This window comes from Vicugna pacos, chromosome 8, assembly GCF_048564905.1.
Source record: "Vicugna pacos chromosome 8, VicPac4, whole genome shotgun sequence".
Lineage (NCBI taxonomy): Eukaryota > Metazoa > Chordata > Mammalia > Artiodactyla > Camelidae > Vicugna > Vicugna pacos.
This window is the reverse complement of record NC_132994.1, coordinates 68,488,431-68,513,124: the sequence shown is the minus strand read 5'-3', so window position 1 is coordinate 68,513,124 and position 24,694 is coordinate 68,488,431. Positions and strand designations below refer to the sequence as shown.

Here is a 24,694-nt window from a genome sequence, read left to right as displayed (position 1 = left end):
GAGCACATGTTGATCTCACCCACATTCCAGTGGCTGGAACTCAATCAGGATATACAATTTTGACACCTGATTTTACTTCTGCGTAACCAAAATCATCACTAGGGAACCCCGTGTAGGGGAGGGGACAGTGTGTGAAATGGCCAGTCTGACCTCGGCTCTGCCACTAGTGCAAGCCTTTTATATGCTCTGGACCTCAGTTTCCCCATCTGACCTCTAGGATTCCTTTTTGCTCAAACATCCCATAAAATGCTGGTCTGGCATTCAACACGCACCTGACACACTTAATTTCTTCATCAGGAAGTTACAGCAGCACCCAAAGTATAGCACCTTCAAATAAAATGTTTTTAATTCTTCAAATATTACCAAAATGGCTCTAGGCCAATTAACCAATTGATGTCTGTACACTAGTTTGTCCCATATTAATTATTCCATAAATTGATGCCTTTTCCCTTATGTTAAATTTTCAAGGCACATTTATACGCATGATCAATTTGACCCCTACAACAGTCCTGTCCAGTGGAGATGGTGCTGTTATCCCCATTTCATAAGGAGGAAATGGCCGTTCAGAGGGTTAAGTGATTCACTCAAGATCCCAGGACAAATAGACGGCAGAGTCAGACCTAGGACACCAGTCTTCAGACTACCAAACCTCTACTTGTAACAAGCCCCGGAGAGAAGTTCCAGGGCAGAAAGCACATCTCTACTTTCCTGCATAAAATGCATCGACACTCACATGGCTTTACCAGCAGCGCTGCTGCCGCTTCCCACACCTGCAGGATACCTGGTCCTGCACAGCGTTCTCCCGCCATGGCAGCTGCTGAGGGCCGAGGGGCCTGGTCTCAGGGGTGGGACCTGGAGGAGCAAACACATGGCCACAGAGACTGCGTGGCCTAGCAAGTCACACACTTTGGGGTGACTGTGGTCCCGTGCGGGACCCCGTGGCAGCTCTTCTAAATCTGACCTCCACAGGTCAACCGCCTCCTCCAGTCTCCCCCCACCCACACTAGAAGCTCCTCCCAGCCCAGCCCCCCACTTCTTAAAGGGGGTCCCCTTCTGCTGCTGCCCCTGCTGGATTAACAGCTCCCGCACCATCCATTGGCTTGTCTGACACAGACATGGGAGAAGGAAAAATTGCCCCTGGGGGGCATATGTGACCCTAAAAAACCGCCATTCCTCTGCTGATTTTTAGAAACCTAACCACTCAATATGCAGATTTATGCTGCTGCTGCCTGACTAAAGGCTTTCTAGTTCCTTTTAACTTTAAAATATCTGTAGTTGACTCTTTGGAATGTGTAATCCCTCACACTAACTTCTGTCTTTGGAAGGTGGGGTGGATGGCATGTGTTTCACCCCAAAGGCTGCCAGGCCTTCCTTCCTCTGTGGGTTCTTCTGCCGAGGCCAGGGGGTTAACCCCTGTAGTCCATCCGGGAGGCTCGTCATATCCACGTGCGACTGCAAGTCCTCTTCACAGAAATGACAGTGGCCTCGCCCTGATCCTCCCTCCCCTGCATCCCCACCCTGGGGCATTGCAGAAGCACAGGAGGATTTCCATAGGCTGCGTTTCACAGGAGATATTTTTTTGATATTGAAATAACATTTCATAAGATGAAATTTTTTAGTCACTTAAACTTAGTTGAAAGGCTTTTTTGGGGATCAGGGCCTCATTTAATCTTCTCAGCTTGAAGTGTTCCACAGCTACTGTTTACAGCAGAAAGTAATTTGCAAATTCTATACAAAACGCCAAGTAAAGCAGGATTATTGGAATGTGTTAAACCTCACTAATCTTCCTATTATGGGATGGCATAGATGAAGACATAAAAAGTGTAAAATTTTTTAAAAGATACTTAACTGCATTTGAGAAATGTTCTGAGGTTTCTTTGGATAATATAAGAAAGGTTGCCCAAGGCCTGAGAATGAAAGTGTTAAAATTTATGGGTTCTTTTCCTCCGGCTCCTGTTTTTTCTTCACCCTTCCCGTGTCTGCGCATTACTTGCTCATGGGAGATTCACAGATAGATTTGCTCATCTAACTCAGAGGGATGTTATCAGGTTGGATGACTTCCAGAGGACAGGCTGGGACAAAGGCCAGGATCTGTTTCCAAGGGCATTGCCAAAGCTTCATCCTAGGCCCTACCGTGCAGCAGAGGACATGTCACTCCACCAGGCTACCCAGGACCTGCACTGTGTGATGCTACCTGTTCTCAGCCTGTGGGGGCCATGTTCCTCAAAAACAAATCAATGTATTTTATTCATAAACACCTAGGAATTGAGCAGGTCTTAGATTACATGACCCTGATGTGACATGCTTCATAGCCTGTGCACCGATGGGTGAACAGAGGAATTTGTACCTAAGCAACTTGTCAAAGGTGAATCGGTACTGCATTTGTGGCAAATACAGTCTGGCAGGATCACTGGACTCTCAATCCAGTGCTCCGCTCACGAAGGCCAACTTCCTTTTTCGCTCTCAAATTCAACAATATCATCTTGAAGACACATTTCACGCTGACCTATTTTGACCCTGTCAAATACTAAGCCCGCTAAGGGTCACTGGAGGGGAAAATACCATTATTCGGGGCACTTCTTTTGACTTCTTCACTTGACAACTTCTAGGTGCTCAGAAACAAACCAGGAAGGGTCAAAGTTCAATATATTTGAAGAAGACCCACATAACACAAAGTTAGCCAATTAGCCCAAATCAGCAATCAGGACAAGATGTAACCTAATTAAATTCAACAGTCTACAAAAGGATGTGTTCAAACAATTTTCCTTCATTATGAATTCTCTAATATAGACACTTTCAATTTAACACAGGATACCACAGAGGGGCACTTACTTCTTTTCTGGGATCTTCAAAGTTACTGGAAACTACTTATATTCCTATTTTTAAAGATGCGAAGGGAAAAGCCCCAGAGCCCAGATTTCAAGACAGAGGAAGGGTTATTCCAGAGCCCACCATAGAATACTATCTGTGGTGTCACAAGACTGCACAAAATCAATTTCAAACTTGGGGGTTTTGTTTTGTTTTGTTTAATGGCAAGGCGGATTGTCCGAGGTCAAACCCCCGAGAGTCTGTCGCGGCACAACGTCACCTTCTGCAGAGATCACCACGTCGAGTGGCACACAGCCGCCCGGTGCCCCGTGCCTCAATTTTCTGGCAAGGAACCTTCGGTAAGAATGAACCCAGGCCCTTTTAAAAATAGCTGTCGCCACACTTGAAATAGCTGAGCTTTTATAGGTTTGAAAAAAGAACAGCCCATGTCACCCCTAGACAAAGCCAACTCTTTATTAAGTGTGCTAATGGAGAAATCGAGTTATGGATAATTTTAAGAGAGGTTTACTGCCAAAAGCACTCTGTTCGTTTGGAAATGTGTTCTTCTACTTACATTTAAAAATGGATGTCTGGGTGTGGGAATTCGTAGTCCCCCAAGCACAGTAAATGTCTCTGGGGGAGTCGGCAAGCCGTTTGGTCGCCCCCCCCCCCGCTGCGCGCACAGCTCCCCTGCCCCCAGAGCATCTCCCCTGTCCTTTCTGAGAATTAATAGCATCCCATCTCAAAGGAACGTTAAGCAACAACCAAATGAGAATCGTGCCCTCTTTATAAGTGTGCCTTCTTTCTTTCCACCATTTTTGAGATGGAAACATTTTGAGCTTATATGCATCGACCTCCTGTTCTAATTAAGCCTCTAAAACTGAAATAATGACAATATTTGCTCAAAATAGACTTAATTAGAGTAAACGATAATGTCCACACGATCTCAAAAGTAAGATTTCCCAGGTATGCTGTAAGCATTGGAGTTGGTGGCATAGATAAATAGAAATGATAATCTTCTCTGGTCTCCTCAGGTGTCTTAGAATAACGCAAACCTTGGGACAGCCGCGTAAGGCACGCAAGCCAGTAAACGAAGCCAGCAGATTAATACTAGAAGGAAACAAGTGCCAAAAAATATGTATCATAAAAAAATGGGATAATAATGTAGTCTATAAATGGTGACAATTCAGGAAATTAAGTCATCAACCTATGAGGAATATAATGATTGACTTTTTCCAAAATCCTCAACTATATTAATTTAAGCATGGATTTTAAGGGTGGAAACTGCTAGGAAGAATGTTTGAAACTGAGAGAACTGGAATAGATGTGTCCATTAGACTGTGGTTCTTTTAATGGCCAGTATAGATTGTCTGTGTCTTAAACTCAACTATCGGTAGCCACTACCCAGCCTGCATATTAATGAGGAACATGAATGCCTCTCTCAAATTTTCAGCTACAGTGTCTCCATAAAAAAATCAATACTCTCCCACACCTCATGAATACAGACTCGAGCCTGCTCCCAGTAGTGGATGCTAACATTAATTATCATTAAAAGGGGGGAACTTACCCATCTCTCTGTTCCCTCTCCCCTGCTACACCTCCTTGCACACCCAAACTCATGTTGTCATTCTTTCCCATTATTTTTAATGGATCCTGATTCAAAGCGTGTGTGGGCTGTGCAATTACCGCTTGGCTGAACTGTACAGTATTCTCTCCGATGCCTTAGAGACACTGTGAATCCAAAAGGCATCCGAAGGACAAGGAAGAGTTCCCGCACTTCACTGCATCACCCCCACCTCCTCTTTGCAGGACTCCATCTCTTCCTCTTTGCCTCTCTGAACTCGGTGCATTTTCATGGCGCTTTTCTTAACAGAATATTTATCAGTTCACCTTCAGTGGTGCACTCTACCCATGCTAGGGCTGAGAATGCTTTGTACACCACCTCATACAAACTGAACTAAGCAAAGGAACAAATTATACTTTGCAATCCCCATCTCCCCCTCCTGTCTCACTCCTTCCTTCTACCCAAACTCACAGACACGTGCAGGACTCCAGATTCTAGAATTCCTCTTGCAATCCATCTCAAAAGATGCCTGGTCTTCCTGGGCTAAAAAAGCATCTTATTTCATTTAACCACAACATTAACAAATAATAATAATGATATAGCTGACACTTTTTTAATTACTAGGGAATGACGTCAGCGATATAGGGAAAAGCTGTAACCAAGGCAGAGTCAATTCAGCAAACATTTGCCAAGTGGCTGTTATATACTCCACGTTGCACTAGAAGCAAGATTCAGGGATGTGGTTCCAGCCCCTGGAAATCTCATTGTCTAGAAAAAGAGGCCATTCATAAACACACACATAAAATAAAATCAAAGCCAGCATGTTCTTATTTTCTGGTAGGAATGAAAAACCAGGAGTGAAAGTGGAGGAAACAAGTTTCATTACTGCAGCTTTTAAATCAACATGGTTTTATTTCTATCATAAAATACTCACTGTCCCGTGACTTTTTGAGTATTTTTGGAGAAGAAAAAATAAAGCTAAGAATCCACAGAGTATTTTAGCATTAAAGAAACTTAGATACTAAATAGCCCTGCCCCTTTATTTAATAGATGGAGAAATTGATGTCCAAGGAGTTTTCATTTCTTATCTACGATCACAAAGGGCTTTCCTCGCAAAATCACATCAAGGAGCCAGAGCTCCTAATTCTGTGGCCGTGAACTTTCACCTCTGCTCTCTTCAACATTCATTCTGAATCTCACTCCTCATTTGGTCAGCTCTCTGCCGCTGTCTACAAGTACATATATTTATATTTATCTCTGGGACTAAAGCATTTAATAGCTTGGAAGGAACCCAAATAATAGCTTCTTTCAACTCTCCATGTTACAAAACAGACAATTTGAACATAAAAAGACCTAAGATTTTCCTAAAGGCATAGGGTGAGGGGTGGTGCCCCCAAGAGTAGAAGCCAGGTCTTCTGAGACCCAGTCCAGTTTCAACCTCGCTAGCCATGTGCTCCTCCTGCTGTGGGGTGTGCCTCCCCGTCTTCACTCACTCTTGCCTCCCCTGGTCCTCACTGCTAGGATGATCTTCACATATGCATCTCTGGCCACCCTCTCCCTTCCCCCTAACTTCCAGGGGCTCCATGAGGAGCGCAGTGTAACTAAACTGGGTTTTCTCCTCCTGGAACAATTTTTATACTAGATAGAACAGAGCGGAGGATTAATAGCTCACATTCTCCTTCCTGAATAACTGTACAAAGAAAAATAATCCATTCTGTTTTATCAACATGGAAAAAGCAGAGCCCATGACTGATTTGACATCACCAAAATGAAGTGTGTGATGTCTCAAACTTTTCTAAAACGGGCGTAGAAGATTATTTGTAAAAATACGTCAGACTATGTGAGTGTTTTTACAAATCTCTCTCTAGGCTCATATTGAAAGAATGGCATTCTTGCTATCATTTCTGTAAATAACCAAACCAATTTTCAAAATACTTTCTGGTTCATTCGAGCATCAGAGACCTAAGGATTCACTGCTTTGGTCCAACCCCATCCTTCAAGTCTACCCCTTCCTGCTTTTTCCCTTACTCTGATCATCATCACCGCCTCACCCACAGCATAGGTGGACAAAAGGTTTTCTTCCCTCTGATATTCTGAACACGTTGCTGAACCCCACTGAGGCAGAAAAAGAATAAGTGGGTCAAATTGCTTTGTGTTGCCTACAGAAATCCAGCCTTTATCAGGCAAACAAGAGGCTCCCAGGGAAAAAGCAGAGAAGGTTGATGTAGGTGAGAAAAGGTGCCATGAAGACAGACCCAGAAATAAACAAAAGAGATTTGGAAGAAACAAGAAAGACAACAAAAGCAAAAGTGATGCTGAAGGGCTTGTGACCTGTCAATGGAAAAGATGGAGCAGGACAATGGGTAGGGGAGGAATGAGCAAGGAAGATGGTGAGTCAATCAGTAAAGGTTAAGTGACTTTCTGAGTTCAAGAGAAGGGGACGCCCTTCCTGCTCTTAAGATAGTATTCCAAGAGTAAGGTCCGCTGGATTTAAAATACCAAGGAGGGGATTTAGGGAAATGAAGAGAAGGCTTGCGTTCTAGTCCTGACTCTGACCTCTCTCTGTCTGCCTAGGCAACTAACACCCATTCCCAGAGTCTTATGTTTTTTCCAGTACGGAGATTCCTTAAAAAACTAAAAATAGACTTACTATATGATCCAGCAATCCCACTCCTGGGCATATATCTGTAAAAGACAAAAACTCTAATTCAAAAAGATATATGCACCGTAAAGTTCATAGCAGCACTATTTACAATAGCCAAGACATGGAAGCAACTCAAATGTCTATTGACAGATGAATGAATAAACAAGATGTGATATATATACACAATGGAATACTACTCAGCCATAAAAAAGAATGAAACAATACCATTTCAGCAACATGGATGGACCTAGAGATTATCATACTAAGTAAAGTAAGTCAGACAGAGAAAGACAAATATCATATGATATCACTTATACATAGAATCTAAAAAAAATGAGACAAATGAACATATTACAAAACAGAAATAGACTCATAGACATAGAAAATGAACTTATGGTCACCAAAGGGGAAGGGGGGAGGGATAAATTGAGAGTTAGGAATTAACAGATACAAACTACGTATATAAAATAGATGAACAACAGGACCTACTGTATAGCACAGGGAACTATTAATAATATTCAATATCTTGTAATAACCTATAATAGAAAAGAATCTGAAAAAGAATATATATGTATATGTATATATATATACATCACATATATATATATATATATATATATATGTATATGTATATACAAGTGAATCACTATGGTGTACACCAAAAACTAACACAACACTGTAAATCAGTTATACCTTAATTTAAAAAACTGGACTAGATTTCCAAGAACCCTTATCATCCTAAAATTCAATGAATTAATAAGTCTCAAATGTTTTATAAAGTAAGTGTCCCTTCCAATGTCAGCTCTGGACAGAAAGAACTGTGATTACATGGGAAGAGGACAGCGGGTGGGCAGGCCCACCGGCGTTCACGTCTTCACTGGGCACCCTACTCATTGCCTTTGTGACCCTGGACAGTGTGTTTCATCTTGCTGAGCCTTAGTTTCCTCTTCTGTAAAATAAAGAGACTATGCCTCAGAAGGTTCTTTGACATCAAACCTAGTTTATATCTTCAAAAATTTTAAGTTCCCTTTCCTCCCCTTTTAGGGGAAGCAGATACCTTCTGTTGTCACCCGACCCCTGCTACAAGGGTAGCCTGCTGGTAGACTGAGCGTCGATAATGCAGATTATACTCATCAGGGGTTAACACAATGGAAATCTTCCTTGTCACAATTCTCCAGACAAGTGTTGAGGCTTTTGTTCCAATTCTGCCAACCTACATTTAAAGTGCTGAGAAACTAGCTTTATGTTTTATTCCAAATAACATTGGCTGTGCACATGTGTGTGGGGGGGGTGCGTGAGTTGCTTTGCAGACCCTCCCCAAGTTGTAATGCATTTTTGGCCCCCAAAATTACTCTTCGAAGTGTTTTTATTGGATTTCTTATGCCCCATGTTGATTCACTAATGTGGTTTGTAAGCCTTTGACTTTGGCTGAGTTTGGGAGCATTTATGACCCTATCATACGTAACATAAACATCAATCTGCTTTCTTACTTCTTTGCAAATTCAATTATTTCTAATTACATAAAGGCACCATTGATCAAGTAAGCATAAAAACCAATACAGAAGAGTTTAATCTCTTAAATAAGCTTGTAGACCTCAAGGAATAATTGAATGTTATAGTAGTTAATACAAGGAGACATCCTTGTAGTTGATAACTGGCCCAAAGTTAAAGGAAAATGTCTAAACCCCATCATGTTATATATTGATTGGCTCAAATTGAAAATATTTGGATTCTATTTTCATTTCCTTTGCCTCTCTCTGCTGCTCTCTGCAGGCTTGGAAATGGGTTTTAGGCCCTGTGGTCCTGTATGCATGTGAAAGAATAATTAGGTGCTGGCGATTTCAACAAGAGGTTGTCATTACTAAGGTATGTATGTAGGTTTATGTCTGAATAAAAACCTGAGTGTAGATGAACATTTTTTATTAGCCCAAGTTTTTAACTTGCCATTTTTATTGCAGAACGGTCTGTAATTTAGAGGCTCATTTTCTGTTCTAATAATTGCTTGTATCCTGTGCATCTTTTAGTGTGACTCGTTTTACTGAAGACAGGGATCAGGGCTCTGCACTGGTACACAGAATTCTGATGAAGGTGGTGGCACAGCACTGGAGTCACCCCTGTTTCTCTTTATGTCCATTTCTCTCTAGGGGGAAAGGCAGCGGGGCTGAGCGTGCTTTATCTTGGTCATAGCAACTTACAGTATCGTCACTTCCTCCACCACATAAAGGCACGGAGGTTGCAAATATGTGAATAATAAGCATGTATTTTCAAATACACACACTCACACTTGGAATCACTAAGCAGAAGGTGGGGGAACAGTCAGCCTCACGTTTAGAGGGGGAAAGGGAGCTGAGGGTTCAAAATGGAGACAGAGGATTTTTAAGGGGCAGTACTCTAGTGAATGAAAGCATGGTGATAGTGTTTTCCAATTTTGCCATCCCTCTTCACAGCTCTTCAATTTTTGCCTCATGTTGGAGGGAGATGTGAGCAGTTAAATCAAGAACCCATGCCTAGGAGACTGAAAAGTTACCCAGTCCTCTCCCCCCCGTTTTTCAACATCACAGAAGTAATTCTCTGCTAACCAAACCCATAAGATTTTGCTAATACAAGATTAACAACAGAATACTCTATCTCTTTAACTGTCTTCATGAAAGCAGATGCCTAGAAATTGCTTCATATTTCTGATTTAAGCTGATTCTGGGTCGCTGTTTTTAAGTTAAGCACCAAAGGATATCAGACTGTATCAAAAGCCAGACAGTAAAACTTCTGGAAATCTGCTAGAGCTGTTACTAGGGAGACCATTTAACGGCAGAATCCGAACGAGTATCAGTAGGGGGAGGAGAAATGGAATTAATGATGAAAATGCTGTGAAATTCTCTGCTGAACGGAAAAATACTGTCACAAGATCTAGACAGTAGATTTCATTCCCTTATACCTCCTGCCACAAAAGAAGACATGGGGGCCTGGAAACAAGGGGGAACTCTAAGAAGGGAAATTAGTTCTTTGTCTCCAGTAAGCAGCAAGTTATAGAGCCCTTTAAAAAGCAATGGTGCTCTCTTACATCTAAAACTTGGTGCTTTGGGAGGAGATTGGATGAGACTTGACAAAAATCAAACCAAACCAACCAACCATTTCAGGCTGAGTTTGAAGATTATTTTTCAATTATAATGAAGAAATCCTAGGGTTAATTCACAAGGGATTAGAAAAATGCCCATCGTTGAAAACGGTAACAAACTGGACCCATGTTTTAAAACATGACATTAATTCATGATGATTTTAATAACTTTAAGCATAATTAAATGCTACGTTATGGTATGCTAGCTTATATTCTCTTGGGCCTGAAATTAATTGGGCCTGCTAACCGAAAGTGTGGCCGCCAGAGACATAAAGTCACGTGCCCGACACCACTTTGCACCTGGGCACAGCTGCCCAGATTCCAGACCTAGCACTCTGAAGGAGATCAATTCATTCTTACCGGAGTTGCCAACCCAGACTCCAAAGCGAGGGCAAAAAAAATGCTTGGAAATGCGTAGTGAATGGTATATGTAAATTATCCCTCAAAAAAAGCTGATTTAAACATTTTTGAAATCTTTGATGGAATGAAGGTCATTTTCTTCTTATTTAACCTGAGTGAAAAGAAGAACTCTCTCGCTCTGATTTAGGTGGTAAGCCATCCATCTGGAGTCCTGGAACTTCGCATGAAAAAGCGTAACTTTAAAATGGTGCCGGGGCAGTACATCCTGCTTCAGTGCCCATCCATATCCTCGCTGGAGTGGCACCCCTTCACCCTCACCTCCGCTCCCCAGGAGGATTTCTTCAGTGTGCACGTCCGGGCAGCAGGAGACTGGACAGAAGCTTTGTGTAAAGCCTTTGGGGCAGACGGACAGCCTCTGCAGGGGCCGCGGAGCCTGCCCAGGTGGGAACCCGTTTCTTTTTTACGTGTAAGTTAGAATATTAGAAAAAGCAGGGCCTTGCAGAGCATCAACAGGCTAACAAATTTCAGTGACATCTTGATTCTTGCTGGTAAATTTGAATCCATTTTTAAAAGTTGAGACTCTCTATTAAAAAAGTGTAATTCAGTAGATTTCTAGTAGAAGCAAGTACATTTCTTTAAAAAACAACTGGTCAACAAAGGCAGGTGATGATCCGGGGAAAGGGAACATTTTGCTTTCCAGGCTCCAAAACATGACTTGGAGAATCATAAGCAGCTGTGATGAGTAAGGCAGCCCTGTGAACTTTTTGCTGTCATGGTCGGAGGTTTCTCAGCTATATTTGTAAAGTTTGGAAGGTTAGGTCTTCATAAGAAGGGTGCTTTATGGCCCAAATTAATCTCACAGGCCCCATACTCTGGAGAAAGAGCTAAACAATTAGACTGAAAAATAAAATCATAAAGATCACAAAATAATCTGAACCAAGAAAGTTAGTGTGTGCAGAAGAACTAAGGAGCCTCCACTGTGTGCTAGAAATACAGAGATGGCAAAACACGGCCTCCAGTCTCTCAGGCTTCAAGTGGTCTAGTGGACTCAGCATTGGCGTGCGAACAGGTAATTTAGCTTTTCTACAAGGAGGATGTGAGAAGAGATAGATCTGAGAAGGCTGGAAGAGCACGGACACCATCTGTCATTTTCTAGGGTTGTCGTAGCAAGGTGCCATGAACTGGGGGACTGAGAGCAACAGAAATGGATTCTCTCACGGTTCTGGAGACGGCAGGTCTGAAATCGAGGTGTCAGCAGAGCTGCACTCCCTCTGAAAGCCATGAGAAGTAATCCTTCCCTGGCCCTTCCTAACTCTTGGTGGTTGGCCAGCCATCCTTGAAGCTCCTTGGCTGCAGCTGTGGCAGTTCAGTCTCTGCCTATGTTGTCACGTGGTGTCCTCCCCTCCTGTGTCTGGGTCTCGGTGGTCCCTTCTAAAGACACCAGTCATACTGGATGAAGGGCCCACCTTCCTCCTGAATGACCTCATCTTAACTTGACTAATTACATCTGCAGCAACCCTATTTCCAAAAGAGGTCACATCCTAAGGTATTGAGTGTTGGGATTTCAACATTTCAACTGGGGACACAACTCGATCCAAAAGAACAACCTATTCAGAAAAGCCTGGGGACATGACGGAAGTCCCAGTAAATCACCTCGCCTTGGAGCCTTTTAGTAAACAGTGGCTTCAAGTCGAGCCTCCCTCCTACTGCAGGGTTACCCCATAAGCACACAAAGCCCATGTTTAGGGGCCCAGAAGAACAGGAATGTGACAAAAAGTGTTTCAAGAAACATTGTGAAAGAATTTGATATTTCAAAAAAAGCGTCAGGAGATCCCCTCTCCAGCCATCCTCGGAGGGTATCAGGAACTGCCAGGCAGTGGCCACGGCTGTAAGACGTTTTGTGGTGAACACTGTGGGGACTGGCTTAGAATGGCACTTCCTAAGGGCAGGGTGCTGTCTGTCCTACTCAGTACGTCCCGGGCCTAGAACAGTGTCTGACACGTAGTGGGTACAGAGTAAATACTCGATGGGGAATGAATACCTGGACCCAAAATAGATGCTTCCGCTCATTTAATTTAACAAATATTTACAGGTGGTAAACGAGGCACCAGAATAAATATAAGGCACAGACTCTAATCAGCTTATTGTTCCTCCTTCTGTCTTCCCGTGGGACACTGAGCTATAACGGCGTAGCACTGGGCTTGATGGTCTCAGTGGGTGGGAAGAGCCACAGCCCTCATTTCAAACATGAGTACTGAAAGGTGGTACCATGACAAACCAAGTACAGACATCATCTGCGCACACACACGCACACGCATACACACCCTGGTCCCTGCCCTCCCTCGGCATTGCCAAGATGGATACCTTCATCCTGTTTGCTAGACTGGCTTCTGCTCTGAAGGTATATAGTCATCTGTTCCGTCAACCAACCCTCCCCTTCAAGAACCAGCTAGCATTTCAGCCAGTCCCCCAGCAGGCGCTCCGGACGTGTTTCTCCATAGTCACGTGCTTTCTGTCTATGGAGCGCATCTTCAGCTCAAGGCCAGGTGTGATCTGGCCCCCAGGTCTCCCTGGGCTCCTCCGCCCCCTTCAGCCCCCCTCACGGCACTCAGCCATTCTTCCAGCCTCTTGTTCCTCTCCCACACCGAGCACACTTTCCTCCGTGCCTTTGCCATTGCTGTTCCCTCTCCCTGGCACACTCTTCCCCAGATCTCTGTCCAGCTGTTCCCTCACTTCCCCAGAGTCTCCACACTCCTGGTCACTATGCCCGGGCCTTACTTTCTTCCTCTCCACCTGACACACTAAATGTCAGCTTGTTATTTGTCTCATTTACCTCCCCATGCAAGAATGGAAGTCCCACAAGGAAAAGGACTCTGTCTGGTTCACTTTGCCATCTCCAGAGCCTAGAACAAGCCCTAACCCTTAGCTGGTACTCAGTAAATATTTACTGAGTGAATAAAAATGAGTCCTGGTATACAGTGCAACTTCCCTTCAATTTGTTCAATTTGTTTGCCCCTTGTCCCTGTGTATGTGTTGGCACACAGATTAGTAGTAAACCCTCCAAAAACCTAGAATTTGTTTAATCTTCAGCATATAAAGAATCAGAATTTTATCGAACTACCTTCGATGATTTAACCTCTCAGCACTGCTTTAATTTTGGATTCAATCAGACACACTTGGGAGAGCACCACCATTGTTGCACTGCTTTGGATCCAAGAAGGATTTCATCCAGCCTCAGGACCCGAGGAGCCCAAGAGGAGAAGGAAAGATAAACAAAGAGCAGGGAGGCTTTTCCTCTGAGCTCAGGAAAAAGGAGGCATGCGAGCTCTTCTTAAAGACCTTTCCTTCTGAAGTAAAATGGAGGAATTTTTCGGAGTCGGTACTAGAGTTTCCAGCGATTTAACCTACTGCCCAGAGCCAGGGGCTCCAGCGTCTAACAGCCTGGGTTCAAAGTCTGATTTTGCATGTGATCTTGGAGAATGTATCTGAGACCTGCCTCAGTTTCCTCGTCTGTAAGAAGAGGTGATAATTATAGGATGTAGGGCTTTGTGTAGCATTAAATATGAGTCCGTATGAAGCCCTTAGCATAATACATAGTAAAAAAAAAATAAAGTTAAGCTACTATTATTATTAGCAAAATAAGAAAGGTCATCTGCCACAGAGGTGACAAGGAAAGTGATGGTCAGTCAGGGAAGATGTGGATCAATAAAAGGCTTGGATGCAGAGAGACAAGACCGGAGGCTGATGAGGAGGGTGGGGATGCTGCTGACCAGAAGCCACGAAGAACAGCATCACATGGATGCTGGAAAGGGGACTCGTTTTCTAAGCTGCATTATTAGAATGTGTACCCCAAGCAGGCAGGGAGTAACTGAGTGAACTTGAGAAACAAGAATTTGTGCAAAGGAAGCCCATTCAGCATTGTGAGAGGTCTTGAGAAATGGAGATATTTTGGTCCAAAAAAAGGACAGTTGGGTGTCATGATAGCTAGATCGACTGTTTAAAGGCTTGAGATGCAGGAAAGGGAACAGACCTGGTTTGTGTTTCTCAGGAAGGCAAAAGGCATGAATTGGCAGAAGGTAGATTTCAGTGAGACAGGAGGAAAAACCGTCACGTGCTTAGACCTGCCCCTAGATGGAACTAGGAGCCCTACAGTTTAACATCAGAAAGTGGTCAGCGCTCGGTGATGTGAAAGGAAGGCCCACTGTATTAGATGGGACGTTGGACTCAGTATTTCCTCCTGCTGCCTTCAGCTTAGATTCTCATTTCTAATCATATAGAAATTCGTTTATTATACATTTCTGTGGCTTATATGACACAATTCTCCTTCGTTTGTATCTTTTAAAATCAGTGTCAAATAAAACCCCAGATACAACTAATTATCAAAACAATTAACAATAAGATATTTTAACCGTGGACAGTTTCATTTTTTTCTCTCTCAATTCCCGTTAGCTAATTATTTATAAAATAATCTATCATGGGCTGAGATACTAACACTTTCTAGTTAATGACCTTTTATTTTTATTCTTCTGTTCCCATATATCAATCTGTAATAAAGCTTTATTAATTAAAATTAACTTGAGGAGAGTTCATTTGAATTATTAGGAGGTCTGGCATATAAAATATTTTAAAATAAACCCAATTGAACTTTCACGAGCACATAGTAAGCACAAACGGGCCAACCTCGGGTGCCTCCAACAGACACCCCTTAGGGAATGGTTATGAATAACTCAGAAGCTTTTTAATTAGCATATCTTTGTTTATATGTAAATGTGTGCTTTGGAGTACATTCTGCTGACTGAAATATTTTAAACATTCCCTTTACAATTTATTCAATAAATTGTTACTGAACATCTCCGCACCATGTAAGGTTCTGGGATGCGGTGGTGAGCAAAGACAGACGTAATCCTTCCCTCCACAGACCTTACAGCCTAGTGCCCAAGACAGACACAGAGATCAGATCACGCACACACACCCCACACAGCTGTAAATTTACAACTGATGAGATACGTGTTGTTATAAATTATCTAAGAGGGAGTTTAGCTTGGTCTAATGAATCCATGAAGACTTCTCCAGGGAAATGATGATTGGGATAAGACCCAATGGAAGGGTAACTACGAACCAAATGAGAAAAACTGGAGAACTTGGGGTTCCAAGTGATTACTTCGATTGTTACGTGCAAAGTCCCCATGGCCCAAGGGGACACCATGTACTTTAAGGAATGAAAGGAAAGCCAGTGTGGAGAACCGGTCATGAGAGATGGAGCAGAATCCAGGGGTCAGTCCATTTAGGACCGTGTTAAAGACCATCGTGAATACGCATTTTCCTTATAAAGAAAAACTTGCTAAGCCAAGACAAAGCATCAGAGCCACCCCTGGCTTAATTATCATACATTTCCAGTTCAAGTAATCTGAAATCATGAGTTGCAGAAATTACACAGAACTGACAAATTTTTGTTTGTCAAAATTTGTTTGCCAAAATTATGTTTACTCCAAATGAATGGCTTCCATTAGACTAAAATTATATAAACATACGAAGATGTGGGATGGAATAAATAAAAACAGGGGAGAATTATATTAACAAAAGGACAGATAAGCCTTTTAAACCACCTTGATGCTTCTGCTTTTTCCACTGAAGGCAGCTGGCAGGGGCCAGGGGGAGGAGAGAAGGAAAAGAAAAGGTATCTTCTACCTGCCTTCATGATGCTTGAAGGCAAAACAAGCTTCTAAGAACTGTAAAAAGGGCTGTGCCATGAGGCAGGCCACGGTACCCCTACGCCATGTCTGTCCAAATAGGCATTCTCCGCACAGAGCCAGGCTCCCTGCACACATTTGCAGACACATCCCAGACGGGACGTGTCTTGTTTAGGGTGACTTTGTTTTCAAGAGCGGAGTGTTGCAGGTGTCAAATGGCACACTTTGTGGTTGCAGGGTGGCAGTGGACGGGCCATTTGGAGCTGCACTGACGGATGTGTTTCACTATCCCGTGAGCCTGTGCATTGCTGCAGGAATAGGGGTTACTCCCTTCGCCTCGCTTCTGAAATCCATCTGGTACAAATGTTGTGAGCCACAAACCCAGCTGAAGCTGAGCAAGGTATGGGGAAAAAAAGAATCATCAGCTCACCCTTCCATGAATTAAAAGGTTCAACATCCTTCTATCCATCATCTGCCGATTCCTGGGGAGGGTTTTAATTAACTATGAGGGATAAACTCAAGGATCCTTAACTATACTTATGTTCTTAAAAATCTTCATTCAGTATTACATTTATGAGAAGGGTTATGTCTAATCTTGTTAAAGATGACAAGACATAAATTTTATTGCTTCATTGCCATTACAGGACATGTAATTGCTCATGTCAGTAAAATATGGACAGGCTGCAAATGGCTGTGTGACTGGGCTGCAATGAACGGTATTAACAGGCAGCCTTTTCCTTAGACTCTAGCTTGGTACTATGGTGGCAAGCATACATTTCAACATCTTCATCTCATGGACCAGGGTCTTAAGGAGAAGCAGAAATGCCACAATTGGGATTCATTTGTCTGCTTATGTGGTTGCCATCCAGCTCCAAATCTCCCTTCTGTAATTTCTCGTATGTCCTCCGACTAGCTGCCTCCATGCTTCCCTTCTTCCCTTCGTCTTTCCCATATTTCAACCCTCTTAGAATCAGCAACAGACACTAGAGCATCAGGAGAAAGGGAGACATTCTAACACTGAATGGAGTGAATCAACTGAGGAGGGCCCAGGACATCAGGGGAACCTGGTCCTGGTCCTGGTTCTGCGACTTCTCTGATTGACACTTTGGCTGCAGTTTCCTCATCTAGCAAAGAAAGATGATTGATTAGATCAGCATGTATCCGTGTTTTCTCTGGAATGGTAGTCGTATGGTAGGGTCCAAGAAAGAGAATCCTGAAGTCAAATGACTTCAGAAATGGCACAACGAATCCCCCTTTAGAAGATCCACATCTTCTATTAGCCTATCAAGAAAGTTCTGCAGAGAAGAACCTCACTCAGCTGTGTTTCACCCACCCTTTCCAAGTATGAATGTGGAAATAGCCACTTAAACTTTCTTCACCTAACATTATTTAAGGATAGTGCTGTGAAGCATTGGGGCAAGGCCAGACGAAGATCTCTAAAGCTGGGGCTTTCTCAACTAAGAAACTGGAGTAAAATTAGTTCCATGAGTTTCCAAGTGACAGGTGCCTGACATTTTCTCATTTCATTTTTATAGTCTTCTCAGCAATCTTGTGAAGTAGATACCATAAGCTCTGTTTTCCAAATAAGGTATCTGAAGCTTTAGAGAGACTAAGGTCACTTTCCTGAAAAGATGCTGTTAATGAAAGGCAAACTCAGAATTCAAACTCAGACCCACCCGGCTCTTTGGTTTGGCATAATCAACACATGGCAGGCATGACTCCCACCTACTGTGTTGTAGGAAGGCTGTGGCATTCCTGGTCAGAGAATCTACCTCAGCCTGATTCCACCCTCACTCCAAGCATCACCTTGAGTGCATCCAGTCACCTCTCTGAGCTGGATTTCCTGATCCACACAACAGAGAAATAAGAATCCGTACCCAACAGGGAGTCTTAATACCAAATGAGACAAATAAATAATGTGGAAACATTACTGTGTAAATGTGTCTAAAATTATATTAAAAGTGCATTACATCTGCCCAAGATATAAACAGGTTAGGAGCACTGCGACTAGTACTAACAACCTAGATTAACCAAGCATCGACGTCCCAGAGGGCGGGGAGTTAGGCATTTTACACATACTCCTCACGGCATCTTTTTACGGTACTCACCGTGTTTATTCCCATTTCACAGATGAGAAAACTGAAGCTGTGTCACAAAGCTACTAAGAACAATAGAGTCATGTTATTGAATTTTCCATAATACCTCTTCCAGATGAGTAGTATCCTCAGATCAGCAGTGAGGAAACTGAGGCACAGAGATCTAGTACATATCAGAGTGAAAGTTTGAATCCAGGTCCTTCTTAAGCTAAAGCCCACCTTCTTTCCTGTGCACAACAGTAAGTTAACCAAGTGCCTTAGTCTGTTTGGACCGCTATAACAAAATACCACAGACGGGGTGGCTTGTAAACAACAGAAATGGTACTTCTTACAATTCTGAAGGCCAGGAAGTCCAAGATCAAGGTCCTGGCAGACTTGGTGTCTGATGAGATCCCACCTCCTGGCTTGTGGATGGTCATCTTCTAGCTGTAAGTTCCCACTGCAGAAGGGGGCAGGGGAGTTTTTGGACACTAAGGGGCACTGACCTCCTTGAAGAGTGCTCTGCCCCCAGGATCTCACCACATCCCAAAGCTCCCGCCTCCAAATACCATCACACTGCAGATTAGGGTTTAACACATGAATGCAGCGGGGATTGAGTGTCTGTGGCACAAAACAAGCAAAACAGACACCGTTCTATGTTTGGACTCCACTGCAAAGCTGTGTTATGGTTTATGATGACTTCTCAGCCACCCTCCCCTAAGCTCTTTCTTTCCACCGAGTAAAACCCACTTACAGAGGCGGCGCATTGCCTCACGGTTCTCATTACATTAAAGGGCACATTGCGCTTCACCTAGAGGTGGTGAGGGGCTGGTGTGTCTCACTTTCGTTCACTTATCCCCTCAGTGAGTGTTTATTCAGCACTCACTACGAGCCAGGCCCTCGCATACTGACATGAAAAGCCCGTGACTCTCCTCACACCAGACTTACGATACCTGACCCTTCGCTCGACATCCACTTCCCTGTGCCGTTCTCCTTTTATACCATTTATCTTTCTTTTCCATATTAAGGTTCACAAAGTACCTCATTTCCCTTAACAGACTCTGAGTTCCCTGAGTGCGGCTCCTCTGAATATCTCCATAATGAGAGACATACAGATTTGGGTACACACACTATAAATTCTGAATAAATCAATGAGCAAATAAATGTCCACATGCCCAAAAGAATTCATAAATGGCTTCTGCAGAATTTTCTGTAAAATTCTAAGTTACTCAGATTAATTCATTTTTGTTCATTTCAACAAAAAGACTACCAGTTCAGTAACTTTATAATTAAAATGACACGTTCCAATTATTTGATTGCAAATCAGAAAATTCTTAACCAGAACCCATAAAAGCTTAAAGTCTGTATAGGAACCCACAAAATTTTAACCACCCGCCTCTCTCACCACTCCACTGTTTCCTGGGCTCTGTTTTGGGGGATTCTCCAGGCTGCTGCCATTGGGGGGGAGCGGTTAAGGAGCAACCACAGACCAAAAACCAGGGCCATTGACCTCTAGTCCAAAAACCAGGAAGCACAGAATTGGAGATTAAAAAAACAATGTTTTCATGACTTATAAAAATTGAGGGTAATATTGAAACAACCCTCAGCTGAAAAGAAAGGTGGAAACAATAGTATATGGAAGAAAAGAAGCAAAAAGCATAGTCTACAAAACTGAAGGGGCTTACCCTCCCAGCTTTGCACATGACAAATACTTAGAGTGGGAAGTGATTTGTCCAAAGTCCTTACCTGGTTCGCCACTGAGTCAGGACAGGAGCTGCGTTTCTGATTTCAAAGCTCTTTTATGAAAGAGGTGACATTTCATGCTATTGAAAGTTTAGACTGAAAATCACACTTGGGATCCACTTCCTCAGGGTCTGCCCGCGTGAGAAAAAGTTTGGAAAACTTCTCTGTTTTAAAGCAGTTGTGTTTGTCTGAGTACAGCTCTCACTGGGCTTATGTAACTAGTATTTGTCAGGGCCACCCACACACTTTTGAAATATAAATACTACTCCTTCCACGAAGCTGTCAGCGTCTGTATCATTTTTTCACTGCAGCAGAGCAAAGCAGTGCGCACTTATCCAAAAGCATCTTCACATTTACAGATCTGGGCTAGAGTCTGCAGATTGTTCTCTTCTGCAACACAAAAAGGGGGAAAAACAGCACAGGGGTTCAGAGCTGAAATTTTGAGCTTAAATGGGTAACTGTAATTGGTTGAGATTTTCTCCCTCCTGTTTAAAACACCGGTTGGTATAAAGGCAGATGTTTTTACCTATAAGGCTCATGTTGCAAGTCTAACGTAAAAATACTGCATCAGAGTTTTCTTAGTTGTGACCATTGCAAGCTGTATCTCTTTACCCTTCCCCTCTGCCACACTGACCTAGAACACTTTTAAGTAAAATGCAAGAGAACAGCCAATAGGACTCTTACCTCTTCTTTGGCATCATGTAGAGCACTTCCTGTTTGCAGCTGGCACTTTTGAAATTACTTTCTGGTTCTCTTTTATTTTTAAAGATAGTGGGGAGGAGGGGCAGAGGAAGAGAGAGATGTGGTTAGAAGGTAACTTCCCAAGAAGGCAAAATAACAATAAATCTAATGATGGCCTGCTGCGAAGAGAATGGGAAAAAGTTGTAATATATTAAAGGGATGTTTTCAACGCAAGATTAAGAGCCAAACTTTGCTTAGTTGCAGGCAGATGAGAACACGGTGCTCCTTTGGGATGGGGGAAGAGGGTGTGAGTGGCAGGGAAGTCTCTGGGATGCAGTATGGAGGAAGCAGAGGGTAAAAATATCCCTTGGCGACGAAAGTCTCCCAACTCCTGCCTAAAGGGGATGATTAATTCTACATCACACTCAATTTGTGAAAAGAGCTCTTGAAAAAAATTAGGACAGTTTGCTTGTGCAAACTGTCAAAATGATGAATGAAATAGGTGTGTACAAATGGGGAGGGAGGGGGAAGGCTGCTGACAGAAATGCATTGGCCACCACGTTCTAGTTCACGCTAACATCGCAGCGGTGGACTCAGAACCGAGGGAACCGCCAACTGGCTGCTTCGGTTCATTTTCTTAACTGCATATGTAATCTTCAGACAATAATAAAATAGATTATAGAAAAACTGAGATAATCTAATTTCTTCATAAATTGTCTTCCTTCATCAGCTCAATAATACACAACCGTGATAATGGGTATTTATAGTGCGTCCCATGCAAAGCGGCCTTTGGGTTCTTAACCTAATATAATAAACAGATAATTCAAATAGAAAGACAGCAGAGGCCAGTGGGAACAAGACAAAGAGACCAAGAAAGGCAAAAAAAATCCATACTCTACTTAAATACATTAATAAAACAAAGGAGGACCTGCTCTCTTTTCTAATGAATGAAAAATGCATTTAATTTAGTCGGTTTAGTTTGAGAAATTATTTACTTTCACTTTCGCTCTCACCGGCTCTGGCACCTCCCGGAATTGATCATCTCCAGCGACGGCTGAGAGCCGAGTGAAAAATGGACCCTGGGAGCAGGAGGCCGGCTTGCGTCTCCAGGAGACACACGTGCTTCTCATCTTTCTCTAGGCGGCCTCTGAAGACTTCAGTCCCCCCTGCGGCCTCCCCACTGCCCCGTGGGGGAGGGACCAGTATTAATATTTTTAATATCTTGCTTTATTAACCACACCAGCCATACATGACTGCAGGGTCCCTGTAAAAGATTCAAATAAAATACTCCTTCAAAAATCTTCCTTCATTCGCCTCCCTCCCTAAACCCACCACCAGTACCACCACCACCACCTCACCCTCCAGGGTTCCCACTGTGAAACATCTGAGTGCGTCTTGCTCCATTCCTCTTGTGCACATTTGTGTACGCATACTCACCTGCACACACGTGCAGGGTGTTTTTTTAATTTTATTTTACGTAAGGAAGGAGGTGGAGGGTGGGGAGAGAGAGAGAGAGAGAAAGATGGGCTATTTTTGTTTTTTGTTTTTCATTCTAACATGGCTTGGAGCTCCTTCAAGTGTCAATATCTACTTACCGACTTGACTTTACTTAGTGCCCTCAGACTATTCTGTAGGCTGGATATATCACAGTGTATTTAATTATTCTAGCATGAATGAACATTTCAGATGTCCAACATAGTCTTATCAACTATGATTAGAACAAACTGAGGCATAATAAAAGTCAGCCCTTAGTCACAGGGCAAAGCTGCAGCAAAGCCATGAAATAGTTAATATTACCAATAATGGCTTTAAGAAAAAGTCTTAAGGACTAAAAGTGGTTGGCAAAGGCTAGTCTTAGTCCTACTGTCAATAATGGGAGAAAGAGTTTTATAATTTTATTTCTTTAAAACTGGATGTGGAAGCCATGTTAGGGAAGCTTCTCAATGAGAGGCACTAGTTGCTCCAAAATTTGTTTGTGCTTGTGTTCGTCCAGGGTGACCTTGGCAACAGCAACAGCAGGATAAAAACCAGGGCAACAACAGACCCAACATCAATTTCCTGAGGACAGAACGGGGACAATAATTATCTATCTGTGGCTCAGAGCCCTTCCAAGAGGCTTTTTTTCCTTTCCAAGGAAGGGAGGATGTAGGTTGAGGATATAGTGGAGCATAATAATTAAACATTGTGAGCCCTTGACTCCTGCAGCCCATCCTGGAGTCCTGGTTCACTACCCAGGAGCTGTGTAACTGGGGGCGGATTAGTTAACTTGAGCCTAGATTGCCACATGTTAAAGTGGCAGAATACTACTCAGCTATAGAAAGGGATGAAGTAATACTATTTGCAGCAACATGGATGGAAACTGATGTTGGGTCTAAAGAAAGAGTGTATTGGAGGATGTGTCCTCTGCCCAGGTGTGTGGGTGCTTATCCAACCCATGGCATAGGAGCCTCTGATGGGAGAGTCTGGAACTCTGGTAGTAAAATCACTAAGTAGCTTTTCTTATTTCCTTTTCTGGAATGGCTTATCCAAAAATTGCACAGTTCCATTTTTTACTGGGCCCAGATCACCTTGACCTGGTGCACACGTCCTTCAAGAGAAGCCCAGGCTCTGGGAACATGGGGATGAGCCGGAGCTCAGACCCCGGCCCTCCAACCCTCCAAGACTGGACGTGGCTGAGTTTGTCTGGCACTTCGGGCTGGGACCGATGTGACAGCAAAGGCCTGTGACAGGCCACAGGCACACAGAACTTCTTAACCCATGACACCGCCTCAGAGGGTTCACCCCAGACATCTGGGGATCCATCAGATCTACAAAAATGGATGGGCTGAGTCCTATAGAAGAAACAACCTCATGGCTACAGAAGTTCAGAACTTTCATCATTTTCCTGAGGATGACTTTCTGCTTCACAAAACCTTTTAAAGGTCCCTGAAGTATTTTGGGCCTCTGTTATCAGCGACAGAATTCTGAAAGCCATGCTTTATTACAAGTAGCAGATTTTAGGATTTATTTTTGGAGACTGAGGAGGGGTGTGTGTTGGAAAGCACAGATCACAGGCGTGTAGCCTATTGTTTGGAACATTTGTCCTACCGTTGACCAGACCCTTCCTCCTGGACGAAACGCAGAGGTGGGACGCTTCTGTCCCTTCACTGTGGGGTCCCTCACCATCAGAAAGATGAAAGGGAGTCAAAGTAAATACACTTTTCCTCCGTTCAAAGTCCCTTTTCTTCTTTTTCTGCCTGAAGCACTTCCCCGGAGCCCATTCAGTGCCCCTCCGTTGCCTCTTGCACCAAAGCTGCCCAGTGTCACCTTTAAGTCAATTACAGAGGGAAAGACACAAAGCCATTACAAAGAAGCAAAACTATAAAAGGCCTGGCGGACCCTCAGAACACGGACACACAGCTAAGCCACAGAAAGTAAGGACAGGGATGATTTCTGTTTGAAAGAATAAGGGTCAGGAAGTGAGGAAGCTAAGATGTGACCATTTTTCAAGTAAGGATGAGTGGGACTGGGTTTTGAAATTGACAAGTTAAAAAAAAAAGAATGTTTTGGTTTACTGTTCCCATAGGAATGTATTTTCAGCATGTTTCTGAAAGTCTGAAAAATAATAGAAAAGAAGCCAATGATGTTTGTTTTATACCAAATGCACCGTTAACTTTCGATAAAACAACCTACGGGGGCAGGAAGGAGGGGGCGGAGCATAAGTGAGAAGGGCATTCAGTTCAGTCAGTGGGTTTTTATTTCTACAGGAAGCAAAGTGAGTTTGAGGGAAGGGCCGAGGTTTTGAAGAATAATTTAAATTAGGCACTACTCCCAGTGAAAAGAAAGACTAGCAGGATTCATCACTGACATAGGATGTAAAACCAGCCTCCTGGCCACAGTTCTTCCCTCCCCCTCCCCCACCCCACCCCCCATTCTACTCTCAGAACCAGGGCCAGAGTGATCCTTCCCCGTGGTCTTCCTCAGATGGTGTCACTCCCCTGCCCAACGCCCCGTGGTGACTTCCGGCCCCACGCGGAG

At 43.3% G+C, this 24,694-nt stretch overlaps 1 protein-coding gene across 1 annotated transcript in view; it reads left to right on the top strand.

The window, feature by feature from the left end:
• Positions 1-24,694, top strand: part of NOX3 (NADPH oxidase 3) — a 55,881-nt gene that overhangs the window by 14,484 nt on the left and 16,703 nt on the right. Inside the window, exons 7-10 of the mRNA XM_006197705.2 lie at positions 3,038-3,167; positions 8,790-8,882; positions 10,676-10,929; positions 16,416-16,578. Of these exons, the coding sequence (XP_006197767.2) occupies positions 3,038-3,167; positions 8,790-8,882; positions 10,676-10,929; positions 16,416-16,578 (640 nt within the window). The remainder of the gene's footprint in view (positions 1-3,037; positions 3,168-8,789; positions 8,883-10,675; positions 10,930-16,415; positions 16,579-24,694) is intronic.